Source organism: Alosa alosa, chromosome 12, assembly GCF_017589495.1.
Source record: "Alosa alosa isolate M-15738 ecotype Scorff River chromosome 12, AALO_Geno_1.1, whole genome shotgun sequence".
In the NCBI taxonomy this organism is placed as follows: Eukaryota; Metazoa; Chordata; class Actinopteri; order Clupeiformes; family Clupeidae; genus Alosa; species Alosa alosa.
Genome location: NC_063200.1, coordinates 35,085,098 through 35,104,979, shown reverse-complemented (window position 1 = coordinate 35,104,979; position 19,882 = coordinate 35,085,098). Strand labels below are relative to the sequence as shown.

Sequence of the window (19,882 nt, the reverse complement as noted above, 5' to 3'; positions counted from 1 at the left end):
TTCAACTATATGTAATAACTTTTTTAACCTTCCCACCAACGTAATAACTTCCTGCATACGTAATAATTATTACGTTGGCAGTAGGCAACACCCAGATAGCAAAATCAGATTGGCAGATAGTGGACTTGTGGTCCGCCGTTGGACCACCATCTCTTTAAATTTAACTTGTCACAAATATTAAGAAAAGTTAATAAAATGATATGGGGTATAACTGAACAAATGAAAAAGACTTTAGACCAATAGTGGAAAAATATTGAGCAATTTGTCTGCAACCCGCCAGCGGACCGCCAGAGAACCAATGAGCAAAATGCCAGCGGACCGCCAGAACCAATGAGCAAAATGCCAGCGGACCGCCAGAGAACCAATGAGCAAAATGCCAGCGGACCGCCAGAGAACCAATGAGCAAAATGCCAGCGGACCGCCAGAGAACCAATGAGCAAAATGCCAGCGGACCGCCAGAGAACCAATGAGCAAAATGCCAGCGGACCGCCAGAGAACCAATGAGCAAAATGCCAGCGGACCGCCAGAGAACCAATGAGCAAAATGCCAGCGGACCGCCAGAGAACCAATGAGCAAAATGCCAGCGGACCGCCAGAGAACCAATGAGCAAAATGCCAGCGGACCGCCAGAGAACCAATGAGCAAAATGCCAGCGGACCGCCAGAGAACCAATGAGCAAAATGCCAGCGGACCGCCAGAGAACCAATGAGCAAAATGCCAGCGGACCGCCAGAGAACCAATGAGCAAAATGCCAGCGGACCGCCAGAGAACCAATGAGCAAAATGCCAGCGGACCGCCAGAGAACCATTGAGGAAAAGTCTGAGCACGGACCGCCAGAGAACCAATGAGCAAAATGCCAGCGGACCGCCAGCTATCTGGGCAATTATTACGTTGGCAGGATTATTATGTTTAAAACGTGCAGATTTTGTGCAGATTTTTATTACGTAGGTGGTTTATTACGTTGCTGGGAAGTTATTACGTTGGTGGTGTTATACACCTTCTAAAGACACGAGGATAGACACGTTTTCACTAAATCAACAACATTAAATCTTTCGGAATTAACTATACTTTAATAGCACTGAATAGCATTTCCACTTAACCAGAACCTGTGAAGGCAATTAATCGAACTACAGATTTAACAATAAATGCAAATGTAAGAAGAATGTGGATGAATGAAAGAATGTGTAATGCAAGAAGGAATGGGTAATGTAAGAACATGGAAACATGACACAAATGTTTTTAGTGTTCAAATTCTAAACAAAGTCTGAAATGTTCTCTATGTTTTATGTTAACATTTTGGCAGATATAAGATGGTTTATGTGAATAATTTGTAATTACAATATTTAACCTTGTGTTACATTAATTGCCCTTCTTTTTCTGTTGCTCTTGAAAGAAGTCATTACATGCTACTGTGAGTGCTGCTACAAGTACAACAAATTCATTGAAGTCCACTTCATTGTCTTTGTTGGAGTCCAAGTCATTCATTATCTTCTCCACCAGCATTGGATCTTTCTGAGACTGAAACATAACAGAGAATATGGTTTAGGTCAGAAATGTTTTTATAGCACGCTTGTGTATAAGACCGACTGGATAAAGGCTCAGTTTCTCCTGAGAGTTGGGCCATGGTGTCATGCACCCTCTTCTACATGCCGTTGATGGCCACCATCTATTCCCCCATCCGCCTGTGATGATATGATTCACACTGCACTATTTATTTAACTTATTTTCACTATTCCATTAAAGGTTTTTATGCTTAGTTATAAGTCAGTGGTAATTGTTAGACTCAGTTGTACATGTTAGACTCAGTTGTACTCAGTTGTACATGGCCTTTGTTATGCCTTTTTTTAAATTATATTTTTCTTTATTCCTATTCTTCCATACATTAATTCATGTGTTGTTTCATTTCAGTTGCACTTGGTGCATATAGGGTTGCGTATTGTTTCAGTTTTATCTGATACCGGTGCTAAATTAATACTTTTAAAAACGGTACTGGTGCCAGGATGCCTGGATTACTGTGACCCAGAAAAAAGAAAAAGAACGGTGGCTACCCTACACATAGAGGTGTTTCAAGCTTTTTAAAAATTCTGGGATGAGGGAGATTTCACCTCCAGGATTTAAAAAAAAAAACACACAATTTTAACGCAATTTGGGTGGGACAGAAATACCTTTACAGAGCAAGCAGCTCTGGCCATATCGGCTCTGGCTCACATGACGTGAACATTGCTTTAAATGCATTATCGCTTCACTACACAATACGCGAACAAGGGAAAGAAAAGAAAAAAGAATCCAATGAGCTTATGTTACGATTTGCGATAGGCCTAGGCCTAACAATAAGGATTTGCTTACACTGCTGTTTTGTTGTCCCAACGAATAGGTTTTATTTGCTCTGTTTGTGAATGAAGTTGTAGCTCACTTTCCTTTGATCAATGTGCTTGTTGAACTATGTGTGTCCCTATAGTCCAGGCAAAGTAACTTATTTTGTAGCCAAAAATAGAACTAATTGTAAAAGATTTTTTTTCAGCATAGATCATTTCTATGACGTACGGTGGAGCATTGCATTCACATCACAAAAAAATAAATAATCAGGTTATCTCATAATTATTAGATAATTATCTCATAATTACGAGATAGTATCTCATAATTACGAGATAATTATCGTAATTAATTCGTATCGTAATTAATTAGCCGCTGTTGATGCAGGCAGTTCACTGCGCCGGGATTAGTGTGTGCTTCACCTCACTGTGTGTACACTGTGTGCTGTGTGTGTTTCACTAATTCACGGATTGGGTTAAATGCAGAGACCAAATTTCCCTCACGGGATCAAAAGAGTATATATACTTATACTCATAACTTAATCATCTCGTAATTATGAGATAAGGATAGGATCCATGCTGAGGATCTAAACAGCCTTTCAATAAAAGCAAGCACATATTTCCTACTGATTTCCTGCTTTGAATGACTTTCACAGACTTTGAGAGATTAACATGTCTTTAAGTGGCATGAAAAATAAGCCTGTCAAATCGCCAACAACCCCAAAGCAAAGAGTAAGCTTCTATAGGCTACTCTTTGCCCAAAGGCAATACAATGTTGCACGTTACAGTCCTGTCATAATTATACATGTCATAATTATGAGATACTATCTCGTAATTATGAGATAATTATGAACTTGCCAACTCTGAACTCACACTATACAGCCTTTGCACTCATTCACTCCTCAGCACTCATGACCCCCACACACAGACACACCTACATGATTTTTCGTACTTTTACATCCCTCTCCCTATGCCGTAGACCTTTTATTTATTTTCTTATTTCATCACACGTCAAAACACACACACACACACACGCATCTGACTTTCTCCAACTTTTGCACATCTCCATAGAACTTTTTATTTATTATTTTTGATTTCTCCTCCATCTATCTACCCATGTCCTTGATTGCCTAGCCTTTCTGCCCCCCACCCCCATCCCCAACACACACACACACAAAAAACACACACACTTACATCATCACTGTCATCACCACACATACATACAGCACACTGCTTGCTACAGTAAGCCTCCTCTACATACTTGCTGCACACTGCCCCCCCTACATACACAGCACATTGTCTTCAGGATCTTCTCCAACACACATCCTCTACTTACTTACAGCACACTGCCCCCGCCTACCCACACACACAGTCACTGCTCCACTCCCCTCCCGCCCACACACACATCTTCACTGTCATCACTCACATACATCATACATACAGTACTCTGCTTGCAATAATAAGTCCTTTCACCATACTTGCAGTACACTGCCCCCCTTCTCCCCTACATACACAGCACATTATTTCATCAGGAAGCAAACACTTCATTTTATGTTTGGGATATCTATCTATCTATCTATCTATCTATCTATCTATCTATCTATATCCTCATCCCCTGCTTCATTCCTCTTCTCGCCCCCATAAGTCTGTCCCAACCACCGCTGCATTTAGTTTAATCTTAACTTAATAAAAAGGAGATATCAATCATCATCAACAATGACAAGCCAGCTGGAACCTGCCACTCGTTTTCTCTCCCTCTCGTGCGTGCTCAGACGCATACTCAATTAAATGGAGTAGCATAGGGCCTACGTTCAAGTTGGATCTTTATAGAGAGGACCCGAAAAGTATCATCTTTCAGGGTTCCCATTCTAAGTCAAATGTAAAATTCCCTGCCAAAAAAGAAAAAGAATTTCCATGACTTACTATAGGCCTACTATTTACTAACGTTATAATTGTTACTTTTAGAGTGGGAGATGAATAAATGGGCATTGAATAAACAATGTTGGGATACTCAAAGGAAGCAGTAAAGCAAATAAACAGATATACAAAGTTATGTGTAGAAATATTTGTATTAATGTGTTTTGGCAAATACATTTTAAACTTCTACAACAAAATTCCCTGATATGACTTTGACCCAAACATGATAAAATTCCCTGACATGATAAATTTCCCTGGAATAAACTTTCCAAAATTCCATGATATTCCAGAAATTCCATGACCCGTGGGAACCCTGATCTTTATGTAACATGCTTTTGGTGCATGTTGATATCGTATACTTTCTCGAATAAGAGTGAAAAACAGTTTGCAGCACAGCTATTTACTGGCTAAATGTTGGTCCCTCTTTCTCTCTGTGCCCTATATGCACAGTGCGTGATGCGTGTGGTGGTGGTGATCACTGATCAGGCAACTTTTTAAAACTGAAAATGTTTGCCTAAAAGCTCCTCACGTTCCTCTACATCTTCAGCTACTGTAACTCTAGACAATAAAATAAACGATCTTGCTGCTTTAGGTTTTGCAGCCTCCGTTACATGACATCAGCCCCCCACAAAGGAAATAGGTAAACACAATGCGTTAATTGCGTTAGTATTTCGTAACGTATTATGTATTTGTTATTATGTACAAGTGTTATGTACTTTTTACTTTACTTTACTGGCTAACTCCCTCCTCTTTCAGTCTATGCTCTTGCTTTGGCTCCGTCAATCGTTATTCTTCTAATTCCTTGTGTTTTCTGGTAGACGCTCCGTTCGTTTCCATGGTCTCTCGCGCTGATTTCACGGCAAACTTCACGTAGCATTACGGCACAGTGGTCATGGGAAATGTAGGAAGTACTGCCCGGGGATAATAACCGAGAACAGTGCCTTATGTATCATGCATGTAATGCCTCATGCATCCCCGGCCAAACTGGCTAGTGCGTTTTTATTAACACCCGCCAAAATGAATTTTAACCTGCATTTGGCGGGTTGGCGGGTGTTAATTTAGAACCCTGAATATCTCATGAGGAAGCTTCTCCAACACACATATTGCACACTGCCCTCTCCCCACATACACAGCACACTATCCCAACTCCCTTGGCATCCCCCCAACACAAACACCAAGACCCCTGGCAGTTAGGTTAGCCCCTTGAGCCGTGGATCTGCCCAAGGTTTCTTCCTTGGTAAGGGAGTTTTTCCTTGCCCATGTTGCTCTTGGGTGCTCCTTGTTGGTGCCCCCCCAATCCCAATCCTCCCCCACCTTTCTTATGCAGCCCTTGCCACTTAATCTACTAAACCCCTCTTCTACTGCCCCCCAATAAATGCACAAATAGGCTGACACATAATTTCACTGCATTTCTTACTTCCAGTAACTATATGCATGTGACAATAAACTTCCTTGTATATTTATGTCATAGTGGAATTTATTGAACGCATTTGATTTGTCATTTGACAGCTGACAAATTAGGCAGAAACATTTTAAATTGGAGCAAACAATGCATGAATGTAGGCCTAGCTTTGGAGCATCACATGAAACACAATTGAGACCAGATTGACCATATTGTACAACTGCAAAGCCTTATCATAGGCATGTTACATTCATGACATGAAAAGTAGAACTTATTGAACAAAAATGGCAAATTACGCAGTCGGCTAAACATTTTAAATTTGCTCAAAACGGCATGAACCCAGCAACGGTGCTTCGCATAACTTAAAACACAAACTGAAGCAACAGCTTGGACAATCCTACTGCAAAGCCTTTCCTTCCATAGGCATGCAACATAAAAAGTTGAATATGAACGCATTTAACACATGACAATTAAACGGAGCTGCCGCCTGTTCGCAATTTGACTGATTCTTGAGCTCTCAGAGCAGTGTTGACTTGCACGTCTTTTTTAGATGGTGAACGTAATTGGACGGGCAAGACTGACAAGTAGACGGGCCTAGCCTGCCTGTGGCTACGCCTATAGCTCGATTTGAATTATTTGCTCTGTTTGTGAATGAAGTTGTAGCCCCTCTTTCCTTTGATCAATGTGCTTGTTGAACGATGTGTGTCCCTAGTTTCCCTGTCATAGCTACTGTCTTTAGTGTAATCTCATCAGAAGGCTACTGCAGCTGGCTGCCTTCCAATGACGTTGGCGATAAATGATGATCTGAGCTGATACAGTGGGCATCGCTTTCAAATGACCACTTCATTCGCGCGTCGGCGTGAAGCGCGTGAAGCTTTAGTACCACTTTCAGCCACTGTCGTCGGCTCTGCCACTGTACATCGCTCTGCCTGCCGTCCCTTACATAATTGTTGCCGAGTAATCCCAGCCTATGAATTCAATAACAAAATAAATCATGCATAATTAAACATTACCTTGATTTAGGCTAATTAGGGTATGGCTTAAGGCTTGACTACACGAAAATCGAAATCGAAATTTGCTGTCTACATTATTGTCAGTGTTGGGGTTAACGCCACTCGCCAAATCAAAACAGTGGTGTGATAATTGAGCCAGTAGAGAAATAACTGTTCAGAATTAATCTGTAGCCTTGGGTAGGCTTCTGCAGAAAACAATGTTGTTGCCGATTTAATACTATCTGGCGGCGTTTTTAACAGGCTACTTAATGGAGGCTTAGACAACTATGACCCACGTTTTGGTTTCGTAAATTAATTTGCCCTACTTCTTGACTGCAATGTAGTCAATTGACTGCTTGACATGTCATTTTTATTTTTCTGTACAATAAACAATTACATCTGCTTTATGCCAGCAGAATTACATTCATATTTGGCTGACTGCAGACGCCGCCACTTCCCTCCCCATATTCCAAGATTAAGATAGTATGTAAAACTAGTGCTTTTTGTAAAAAATAGTTAAAACGAATAGCTATTTGCAATTTGACAAAACACTGGTCCTCATTTTGCGAATCACGAGGACGATATGAGCCTGATGCATTTAGTTAGATGTCCGAAGTCACGATAATGTTTGAAAACCACTGGCTCGTAATCACAATAATTTAACACACGACAGTTGGATAACCTACTTCATCATGTCCCCATGCCTACATTTTTGTGAGTAGCATAGAGATCGTTAAAAACAATAAAGTATGGCTCTCCGTTTGGGACATCGAAAAACGTATATTTTTAATAGACTACCGTCGAAGATGCTGACTTGCAAAAGCCTCGATAACACGTTATCTCCACTATCATCAGTCATGCCCCTTGATCAAAGTGGGGAATGAAATAAAAGTTTGAGAACCACTGGCTTAACAAGTTACCTACAGTCCAGAACACAGAATCTGTTGCAATATTCTGATGATCAGCGATGATATCGGCAAATGTTTGTTTTCCAAAGTAAGAATTTCACTTCACCATGCACCTTCGACAATACCTGGCCTACCTGGTATCATTACAAACATTATTCTGTGTCCTAAAACTGGCATATTTTATGGCATTGTGTCATGTAAGTTCGTTGCAAAAATCTAGAGAAATGTGTGAGGTGGTCAGCGGGGACAATTGAGACACACATTGGATTGTGTTATTACTTGAACACTCCACACTATCCACAGCTGTGGTAGGCCTATCAGGGGCAGGAGGATTACTGTCAGCTTATAGGCTTTATATAAAATTCTTCAACAGAAGGCCTCGAATGTTGTCTTGTTTGTGGAGCGCTTTGCTTCGGCTTCTGTAATTTCGGCTTCATTGAAAATGAGGGCTTCCCTCAATGACCCTCGAGAATAAATAAAAGGTTGAATGAATGAATGAATGCAGGCTTGCCCAAAATAAAGGCATGTGGTTTGCACAGCCTACAGTAAATAACAGACCCGCCAGAATGTAATGTTATGATGCTTTTTTTTTTACGAAAGCAAGATGTTTTGGTATCCTACGGACACTGCATGTTCTTAAATAACAATGATCATCAGTAATATTCACCATTAATTTGGGTAAATGGGCAAGCGTGACCACCTTGATTGGCTGATTGGCTGATGATTGTAACGCGGGCATGATTTCAAACACCTCCCTTACGATGATGAGTGACAGGTCTCAGAATGCGTGCGCTAAACAAGGACGGAAGATGATGAATAACTGGGGCTGTAGGCTATTCACAAAGGCTTTTATCTTACTACTAAGGAGTAGGCTACTCCTAAATCGCACTTAAAGATTTTAGATTGGAGTTTTCTCTTAAAAGTTATTCACAAAGCCTTTCAGACAACTCCTAAACTAGGAGTGAGTCTTCTGTGGCTATGGATGACGCCATTACTCATGCACGAGCTTGACTGAAGTGACCACCTTGATTGGCTGGACGATTGTAACGCTGGAATTCCAAACACCTCTCTTCCGATGATGACTGACAGGTGACAGGTCGAGAATGCGCTACACACAAGTAGTGTGAAGGGACGGAAGATGATTAATAACTGAATAAAAAGGCCTAGCCTAAATGAATAAAGAGTAAGGCAAAACAAATAGCTTAGTAGCCTAATGAAACATAGGCCTATGGATTGATGCAGTAGCCTACCTTTGCAACATTATTAAATGAATGAGGAGAACATTTTAATTTGATTCACAATGAAACGTTACATTTCATTTACATGTTAACAATGAGTAGTTTTGGTTGTTGTTGGTGGCGTTATTGCATCCCTTTTATGAATGCAAAATTGTTCCCTTATGATTGGAAGCTACTGTTACATAGGCTATTTCAAAACATCGCAACGTAAAATGCCACAAAAAAAAAAGCTGTTTATGAATAGGTCTTAGTGAGTTAGGAGTCCTCTCGACTTTAAGCTGTCCCCAGACTTAGGTGCTACTTTTTAGGTCTAAAATGCTTCGTGAATTACTTTTTTGTGAAAAATTAGGAGTCCTAAAGTTAGGAGTGACACTTCATTATTTTTAGGAGTTGCTCCTAAATTAAGCCAGTTTAAGGCTACTACTTTTAGCCTTAAAATTCTTTTGTGAATACTGCCCCTGAATAAAAAGGCCTAGCCTAAATGAATCAAGGCAAAACAAATAGCCTAGTAGCCTAATGAAACATACGGATTGATGTAGTATCTTTTGTAACATTATTAAATTATTCTGTTACTATGCCTACGTTTGCAAAAGAGAACATTTTAATTTGATTCACACTAATGTTACATTTAATTTACATGTTGACAATGATTAGCCTAGTTTTGGTTGTTGTTGGCGTTATTGCATGTTAGTTATGCCTACAATGCAAAATTGCTTCCTCGCTTGGAAGCTCCTGTAGCTGCATAGGATTTCAAAACCGCAGGTTTGTGAATAGGTCTGTGAGTAAGGAGTCCTCTTGACTTCTTTTAAGCTGTCAGAGGTGGGAAGGTGTGATTTTTGGGGAAGGGCCGGATTAACTGGGCACAATTGTCTGATGGCCCCTTCCCCAGCCAACGTGGAATCGGGTGGTTAGTTAATAGGCCTATCGTGAAGATTTTTCCTGCCATCTAAGGCACGAAGCGCATCTGTGAGGCCAAGCCTCACCAAGTAGCTCATTTGTTTACAACTAACATTCCATTTAATTAAACTGCTTTATAGGCTATGCCGAAATAGTTTTCAACATTTTGAATATTATTTCAATTCAACATTTTGAATTGAAATGTTCTCAAAGTAGCCTTATGGCTGAAAGCTGCTTGGGACCCCCCCGTCAAGCAATATAACCATACAAACGCGCTTCCTGCACTCATTGTTTCAAAAGGAGTAATTTTTCAGAACTGAAGAGCTGTGGACGGCACGGCACGGTATGCCCAATGAAAATAAATTAACGCAACACAACACAACACAGACCCCGCTTCTCTCGCGTCAGTCACTGACATGAACGAAACACAGAACCCGCTTCTCTCACGGCAGTCACTGACGGTAACCTAGAATAAATGCATGGGGAAAACATGCATCTGTCCTTTGTCAAATGTATTATGTTCCAAGTACCCTATGCGTAATTCTGCTTCATAAAGTTGAACAAATACATTTGCTTATTTCACAGAAAAATATAAATAGCCAGTCTACAGTGTAGAGTTGGTAAGTTATGGTAGGCCAACCTGCAGTGAACATACAAACAGGGGAAATTATTTCTCTTGCAGCTGAGTAGCCTCAGGTGCGCCGCGTGACATAAGGCCGAACATGCAAGCCAATGAATCGTGGTTTCACGACAATCGCTACCGTTAAACTTAAATAGGTTAACATCACTCTAAGTTCGCCTTCAAGCAAGGAAAACGATGATTTGAAGACATCTGTTTCGCTTGGAAGGGCAAGGGGTAGCAACAGGGCAACACAGAGACAGGCCCGATGGCAGGGCTGTTTTGAGAGTATTAAAATATGGGATATTCTACGGAAAACATTAAAAACGGCAAGACACAGGGGAAAGTTAAAATACGTGATAAACACGGAAAAGTTGGCATGCATTGTTTCGTCCCCTGCACAGGGATTTTTTTGTCATACTATTAATCACATATGATTATTTGTGAAATTGTGCAAACAGGCGCAACACATTTGAAAAGGAAGGACTGTTAGCATGTAAGCTCACGGAAAGATTGATTTAAGGAGGTTAATATACTCCATGTTTTGTCCAAACTGTCTATCATCGTTGCACTTTTCGGAGAAAACCGAATGTTTCATTCGTCCCCTCGTTTCAATCGTCCCCGGTTGTACCTACTCAAAACGCAGATAGAACCTTATTATTCTAAGGTAGCGAAATAGCGTTCAGCATGATTCATGCCCAATTAATTCCCCTGTTAAAGTGTTCGCCTTTGTAGTTTGGTTTTAGCGGATAGCCTATGATAAACGGCTTATGGCCAAATATGTGAAAAACGTTAAAATACAGTAGGCGATAAAACCCGAAAAGTTGACAGTGATTTTTTCATAATCACGCCGAGGGAGGGTCACGCCTTTTGGACTAATGCTCCCAAAACTCCTCCGGTAGCCCCTTAAATAAATAAATAACAGTCCCTAATGAAGTAAACTTGTGACCATCAAAAATCGTTTATCGCCTGTAACTCCGGATAACAGGGCGTAACAGGAAGGCATTTGGCTGAGCAACGGAGGTTAATACTCTATATTTTGTCCAAATGATGTCTGTCTATCATCGTTGCACTCGGAGAAAACCAGAATGTTTAATTTGTCCCATGCCTCTACGGCTGCAAAAGCGGGATTCACTTTCGCAGTTAACCAAATATTTCTTTATTAGGGCAGGGCAGGCATATTTCTGGCTATTACATTATTTCTAAACCAGTCTGCTAAAGTCTGTAGTGAAGTCTGTGTAGGGTTTTCCAGGCTCCATTTCTTTTACTGAGACACCCTGCTCACTTGAGCCATCTACCGGTTGTTTGGGTTGTTGCAGCGTCTCACTGGAAAAATACAAATTAAAGTCGCGTGATACCGCGTGATCCCGCGTGATCCCACGCGCGGACCGCGAGTGAAGCTGGCCAAGTCGAAGCACTGCCCACTGTAGATCTAACATCTAGGCCTACTTCCCTAACATGGGCTGATACTACATAGCCTAGGCCAGTCATTACTTCTATATTCATGGGGCAATGCTTTGGGCGAACGCGATGTTCATAAACGAAACAGGCATGAGAAGGGAGATGATTTCCTGTCGATTCAACGAAACCGAGTTTGCCATTGTTGCGCAAGTCGCCCAATTTCTCGCTATAGACCCTTTCAACAATAAAAACAAAAACAATGCTTGAACGTTCTATTTGGGCCCCAATCTACTTCCTCTGCATTAAGATAACATATGGAATGTTAAAAAGGAAGTCTTGTGGGGCCAACTATGATGCTGATAATGGAACTCTCTTGAAAGGGTCCATAGTTGTTAGACAATTAATATTTTCTGTCGCTAGGGATGGCCAAAATTAGTCGCTAGATCTAGCAACAAAGTCACTAAATTGTTAACACTGAGCACTGACAGGTCTAGACCAAGAAAGTGACTTGGATAGACTTACAGGTCACAGAAATCGGAACAAATAATTATCAAAATCAGTTTCGGCCCTGAAGCCATTTTTTAAACGTTATACTTTTGATTTGACCATGAAATCAAAAGCCTGGAAAACAACGTGTTATTTGTTTGTTTTGTTTGTTTTTTAAAACACCTCGAATGTTGCTGCTGGCGTTAATGCTAGCAATGCTGATGTTAAAGTGTAATTCTAGTGAAAATTGACTCAAGGGTGTTTTTCTGCATTAAAACACATCAAATAGGCTGTGGAGACAGTATGTTTCATTGATCAACCACTACAGAGCTTGCTCCGGTATACAGTACGCTATAGCCCCAAATCGCAAACAGTGGATTAGCTAAGGGCCATGAGCGAAACACTTCCCAAATAGCATTTTTTTAACCAGTAATATTGTACAAAACAGCATCAAACCTCATCAGTAGCTTGCTCAAGGTCCCTACACATAAAAGAAGCACCAACAATGTAGTTAACGTACCCGGAGATTATTACAGAATACTGTTAATCTCACAGAAGACTGAGATCTCACAAGGAGCATGACGTCTGTTGCCGGAAGGTAATGCATTATACGGACTTTCCTTCGAGAGGAGCTGATAGGGGTACAGTTGGTAAGTGTTTTTAACAGTCTTCTGTAATAAACTCCAGGGTTTGCTAACTACGTTGTTGGTGCTTCGTTTTATGTGTAGGGACCCTGATCAAGTTACTATTAAAAAAAAAAATGCCGGAGACTTAAGTGGCATCGAAATGAGGCGCCGAAATCCACATTGTTATTTGATGTCGTTACTACCGTCTGCCTTGGTGCCGATTACCTTGGCAGGTAATTGTTAATTGGCAGGTAAGGAAGGGTCCTCATTTGAGGCACAATATATGCATCTAGTAAGTCACCACTGTGAGCAATTTTGATATTGAAAGTGGTGTTTGTTTAATAAGTCCAGTATGTGCCTCTAGATCAGCTCTATTTCAGAATCAGGTTTATTTCCAAGTAGGTTTTCACCTACAAGGAATTTGCTTTGGTCTCAATGTGCATGACATACAATAATTAAAATACAGAAAATACAATAACACAATAAATACTGTAGACAACATATTAGGACAAGACAGACACACTGAGTTTACAAATAAACAAAAAACAATCAACAATCGCACAAAGAAACCAAGGCAGCCATTCGTGGCGCCATGACTCAACTACATGACTCACAAGACAAAAGATGCCAGACGGAGCAGCGTATTTTGTAATAACTTAATATTGTGTTGTCAATGTGGCACAAACAAACAAGGCTAGGCTAGCGCCATGGCTGCCCCTAAGGTGACACTGTGAGGTGACACTCCTCCTCTGCTGGACATTGAGAGTGATGCTTGACCAGATTGCTGAAAGGTGCTGTGCTGTGTAGAAGGCCACTGGCCGAAAGCAAGCAGGGCAGAGCCAGTGTCTGTAGCCTGCCAGGAAATGCGACCAGAGCCACGATGTAAATAAGGCTTCCGATAGGAAATCCCCACAACTAGACAAACACTGTGAGTCTCATCACAAATGCTGGCTTTACAGTAGTTCAGCAGCAGTGTACCGTAATGCCTATTTTATGCTTCTGCGTCGAATCGACGGCGTATCCCCGCAGACCCCTCTGCGTCGCCGTGAACCCCTCTCCGCCCCCTCCACCGTAGCTCGACGTGCACCTCCAAAAAATTGTAACTTTGCGCCGAGGCAACACAGACCGCAAGGACTGTGATTGGTCAACTCGACAACAGGCGACACCGAGCGTTATGGCGGTGAAATGCACCACGATGGAAAGCAACCCGACACAGAACCATAAAAGGGTCACAACGCCGTAGCTACACCGTGGAGTTGACGCAAAAGCATGTTGAGCCCTTAAGGCCATCATGACCAAACAACACAAACAGGCCTTAGTTAGCACAAACCCAGATAGCAAGCACACGTTGGCCCAACATAGCAAAGCAGCCGTTGGCATGACGTTGTTTACTGATGTTGGGCCAACGTCATTTTGTCCAGTGGGGTAACGCGTTGGTGTGACGTTGGCATTTGTTGGCATTTCAATAGAAAATCACTAAACAATCTGCACCAGCGTAGACCACATATTGAATGCATAGCGGAGGTCTATCACTTTTAAATTATCTTTATCAATGCAACATGGCAAGGTTATAATGTAAGTGTAACGGTGTAGGAACGGATGCCAGCTAGTGTAACGGACAAGGGCGTCAGTTTGTTTTTAGAAGTGGTGGGGACAATAACCATAAGCTGGAGTGTGGTTTGAAAAGTGCGGGGTACCCTTATGTAAGCTATTCATCTATTCAACGCTGCATTACAATATGCTCAACAGTAGTGTTGCGCCGGTTAAGGTTTTTTAACATCCGCACCCACCCGAACCAACAAAAAAAACCAATGTGCCTATAGCCTAGGCTATCCTTTGCAGTTCATATTGAGGTAGAGACAATGCTTTCTTATTAACTAAACACTAGAACAAGAAGAATTTGCACTGTAGGATATGCTTCAACAAAAGGCCTTTTCACACAGAGATCACGCTAAATTTGCGGTAATAGGAGATGTCTTTTTGCCGCAACGTGTGTCTAAAAACGAGGTGAAAATTTGCAGGCCTGCTGATCTGTTCACATGATGCGCCATTTTGGGGAGCCAGGAGGCAGGATCAGCTATTAATGTGACATGCAACAGGGGCGTGTAGAGTGATAGTCGTAGGCCTTATTATGCATGGGCCTTCAGATGCAGCAGGTGTGTGATTTTTTAAAAACTATGGCGGGAGAACCGACTGCACTTTGGTTAGCTTGCATTTGCTTTGCTGTTGCTTAGAATGTTAGATTCTTGCGATAGATGTCTTCAGACAATAAAAAGTAATTTGAAAGGGAAATTAAAGAGAGAAGAGTTGCCCCTTGCGTTGGCCGTGATTCCCCTTTAAAAATCAGAGGTTCACAGGCTACTGTGGCCTTGGTCAGTGGCGCCGCCAGCCGTAATCCTGTAGTCTACGCACTGTGCATACAATTTATTCATAAAATCATTCAATATTACAACAATAAAAATAGCTTGTGTACTGTCTTAATTGAAACATGCTTCAGGCACAAATGATAGCCTAGGGCAAAGAGAATGGACATCTCAACATAAGGATACATTAGAAGATGATGGTGTAAACTTTGTCACACGACGTGATCAGCTGTTCTGGTGCTTAAAAACGCAACGTTCCATTCAGTCATAAATCATTCAAACGTAGGCCTAGTGCTCGTCATGAAAAGAAAACAGCAGCTTAATATTTTTCAGGTGTTTAACAGTAGGCCTAGGCGCACTGTTAGCAGTTATGCCGTAGGCAGTGAGATTATTAAAGAAAAGCATTTCCTGAAGGAAATACAGTGCATGAAAATGCAAAAATATGATGTAAAATATCATACAGAGTAAAAACAAACTATATTGGTTGTTAGGTAGATGAGGTTTAATATAGTTGGAATGACTGAACAGTTAAATAGGTGGATAGTTTATATGGTTAAATTATTTGCTAGGTAGATGAGGCCTCGGTCTGAAGCTCTTTTCCTTTTCTTTGCGTCTTCCGTCAAGGGTTTTTGCTGCTTCTTCGCTGGCTCTGCCATTATACACACGTTTGCAACAATCTCTAGCGTTTAGTTAGCCTGCCTCTGTGCTGTAAACTGATCCTGCTTCGGGTTAGCGGGTAGGATACACCGAACTTGCAAGTGGGATATTCTTCCTACAGGCAGTAGGGGCGGGCGAGAGAGCCTTCATTCGCCCCGTAATGAGTAATTTAATTGATTAATTAACACGAAAACGTTGCCCGGTGTCCCTTTAAATAGGTGGATAGTTTAAATGGTTAAATTATTTAGGTAGATAGTTGACGATAACTGACAGTTGGAATGGCTCTAATGTTTGCTAGCAGTTATGCTAACTATGTTAACAAAGATAACAATGCTAACCAAGTTACTTAACCCTTTGCAGACTGTGCCGAACATTCCATTTTTTCATACTCGATGGCCTTATGGCACAAAAAGGCTTATTGTATGATTATGCTACATGACAAAGATACAATATACCCACCACTCTAATCAGGAGAAATAGCCCTTTCAAATGGTATAACATATAATTAATAAGTTTGAGGAGAACATACATAATTTTTAAAAAATATCTTTAAAATTCAACCCCAAAAAACACGAAAATATCAGTTTGTCAAGATTAATCTAATTTTTCTCCCAATTTCTATTGTAGATAGAGAAAAACATAGAGTGTATGGGAGATTCACAGATTTTGTCCTCTACTCAGTGATAAAAACAGAATCAATGTGTCACCTTTTGTTCAAAAGTTATGATAAATTTATTAGACCTTTGCAGACGGCACGAAACATTCCGTTTTTTCATACTTGATGCCCTTGTGAGACAAAAAGGCTTATTGTGTGGCCATGCTACATGACAGAGATAAGATCTAACCACCATTGTAATCAGGAGAACTAGCCCTTTAAAATGGTACATATCATAGTTAATAAGTTTGAGGGTAACACACATTGTTTTTAAACAAAACCTTCAAAATTCAACATCAAAAAAAAAAAAAAAAAACGGAAAAAATATCAATTTGTCAAGATGAATCTTTCTTTTCACCTAATGTCTGTTGTAGATATAGTGTGCAAAGGATAGCCAGTGTTGTGTTCTCCTCAGTGAAAAAAAAACAGAATCAATTTATCACCTTTGGTTCAGAAGTTATGATTAATTTACTCATAACAGTAACAAGTAGAATTTTTAAAGAGTAGAATGTTTTCATTTCCCGGTTTGGCATCTGACCTAAAATTACAGATATAATGGTCATGTAAAAAAATAAGCTGTTTTACCATCAAAACAAGCTCAATATGGGATGTCTTACTGTACTCTGAAGAGGCTAAATCAATTGTGGGGAGGACAGATAAAGGCTGAAAGACAGACTAGCTGATTGTAACTGCTTCTCCGTGTGCTTCATTCTACTATGAAAACAAGAATATAGAGACACTGGCACATGTGTTAGGTTTACGAAAGGGGAAATAAATCATTTTATTTAGAAAAGTCTTAAACAATGTGATTAAATAACCAAGAACAACAACTTCAGGTAAATAACATAAACATATGTTTACAAACATGCAGTAACTATTAGAACTACAAGAATGACAAGACAACAGTATAACAAAGATCAACAAATCTTACATGGTGAACAAAACATCAATTCATACTAACATTCACACACATATATATAAACAATTAAAACGTTTACATTTAACAACCATACAGCATATAATTCGATACAACATATAATTATCCATATCATTTGCCCCACACATAAGGTGATACACTAACGCCACATTCACACCAGATCCGTGGTGTGTGCATTGTCACAGCTGTGGCATGGTTGTGTGTGTGTGTGTGTGTGTGTGTGTGTGTGTGTGTCCATCTAAGCCTAGCAGACGATGGGGTGTAAATGCTATTGGAGTTGGTGTCTCTGTCTGTGTTGGAAGGATAGGCAAAGTGTATGCTTTCTACCTGACATGGGACTTGACCAAACTCAAAATAAAGAAATTGTCAGATAAGAAATATAGAAATTGAATTACAAATCTAACCAAACTATTATCACTATAGTCCCTCTCATTATTGTTATAAGCAACACTCTTATCACAACCAGAAATGTGCTTTTTTTCAGATGGGCCTTTTACACACACACAAACATGCTTACCCAGCTCAGGATGATGGAAGACTATCTCCTCGTGTAGCACATAATTGTCTTCTTCTTCATCCAGAAGCTACCCATCCATGTCCCATGTCCATGCCATCGTGGTCCTTGGGGTCATATTTGCCATCAGCAGTCGGCTGCTTTCACCCCAGTTGCACGTACTTCTCTCCCTCCATCTAAAATAACAAATCACAGGTCTGATAGTGAATAGGTTGTTTAGTTTTATTTTACATTACTTCCACATAATCTTAATCACCACCAACCATGACTCTTTTCACTAAAAAGTATTATTGTCACTGGAGGACTCCAATATTGCTTGGAGGTAACATTAGTCTCAGAGCTCACTACAGTAAGTGTTATTGCCTTGGCTAAACCATACATAGCATACCAGCTTACAAGTAAAAATTGATTTATTAACATGAGTCAGGAGATATGACAGAAAACATCTAAACAGCATATGCATACACATACACACCGTGCATAGGCTACTGCAGTTGCGTAAAGACAAAACACCCCCTTAGAAAATAATGTGTTGACGAGTAGGCTTGGGTGTATGAGCTCCCATCATAGTTAGCCACCCAAAACCTCATAATCGTGGCAGCCAACCTTACAGCCTAAAAGCTAAACAATACTAAAACACATTTATAACAAATCTTCAGTCATGTATTCATGAAAACAGCAGTCAATGAATAAAATCCTTACGTTACACCATCGGTGATCAACACAGTCTTCACGTCGGTAACGTAACATTAACGTTGTCATTCATGTCAGATGTTTCTATCTAAGTAAGCTAAGCAACTTGGCTACAAACAACTGTAAATTGTGCTATACATATTACGAAGGAATGAAAGGTTTATTTGACAATAAAATACCCATTAGGTCTACTTGACATAAAGTTGGCAGTCATGAAGCACGGGAGTGAACTTTATCGCGACTACGCGTCAAGGACATGTTGCAGCCTCTCCTGATGCTAACGTTACCTAACTTAGCTAGTTTTCTATCAGATGACAAGCAAGCAACATCGTTCAAAAATAGAACAAATCGTTAAAGTTTCAGTCTTAGTAGGTCTGTAATCTTGGTTGACATATAGTAGCCCCCCAAAAATGACTGAAAATGATGAGTTTACTAAAGATTACTGTGTGCTAAAATACCAGCTGTCATCAGCTGAAGTGAACACACACACGCATTATGTTACGGCCATGCATACAAGGTGTAATTACCAGCAAAAATAACTTTTCAAAACGATTTTGAAGTAATAACATGGATAACAAGTAATAATAACATAAAAAGACTTGTTTTTACCTCAAATGATCCAGTAGTTTCTCCTTTAGACGACGTCAAGATCAACGATGCATAGTGCTTCCTGCTGTTTTTCCTCTAGTGGAGGGAGACGTCAACTCTTGATTTTTCCTTCCGTAGTAAAAGAAATTCAGCCCACAAATCCCTTAACCAATCATATCGCCAGAAAGCCTATGATGTGACGTTTTTGAGGAAGTTTTCAGTGATAAAATTGGTTGGGGTATGGCGGAGTTATTAGACTGAACGTCATCGGTACTGGGGTACCGAAATTAGAATGGGCCGTCTGCAAAGGGTTAACTTAGTTAACTTAGCTAATGTTTTCTAGCAGTTTTTTTAAAAATGGGAATAATGCTAATGCTGATAACTATGTTAACAATGCTAACCATGTGACTTAGCTAACTTAGCTAATAATTTATAGCAGTTATGCTAACATGCTAACTATGCTAACCATGTGACTTAGCTAACTTAGCTATTCATTTTTAGTATTTATGCTAACAATGTTAACTATGCTAACCATTTTACTTAGCTAACTTAGCTAATGTTTTCTAGTAGTTTTGTCAAAAATGATAACTATGCTAACAATGCTAATTAGCATGCTAACTATGCTAACCATGGGACTTAGCTAACTTAGCTTATCATTTTCTATAGTTATGCTAAATA

The 19,882-nt window shown here is 40.2% G+C and overlaps 1 protein-coding gene across 1 annotated transcript in view; it reads right to left on the bottom strand.

The window, feature by feature from the left end:
* Window positions 1-1,087: 1,087 nt before the first annotated feature.
* s100z (S100 calcium binding protein Z) overlaps window positions 1,088-19,882 on the bottom strand; it is a 27,052-nt gene continuing 8,257 nt past the window's right edge. Inside the window, exon 3 of the mRNA XM_048259178.1 lies at window positions 1,088-1,517. Within this exon, the coding sequence (XP_048115135.1) occupies window positions 1,359-1,517 (159 nt within the window). The 3' untranslated portion in view covers window positions 1,088-1,358. The remainder of the gene's footprint in view (window positions 1,518-19,882) is intronic.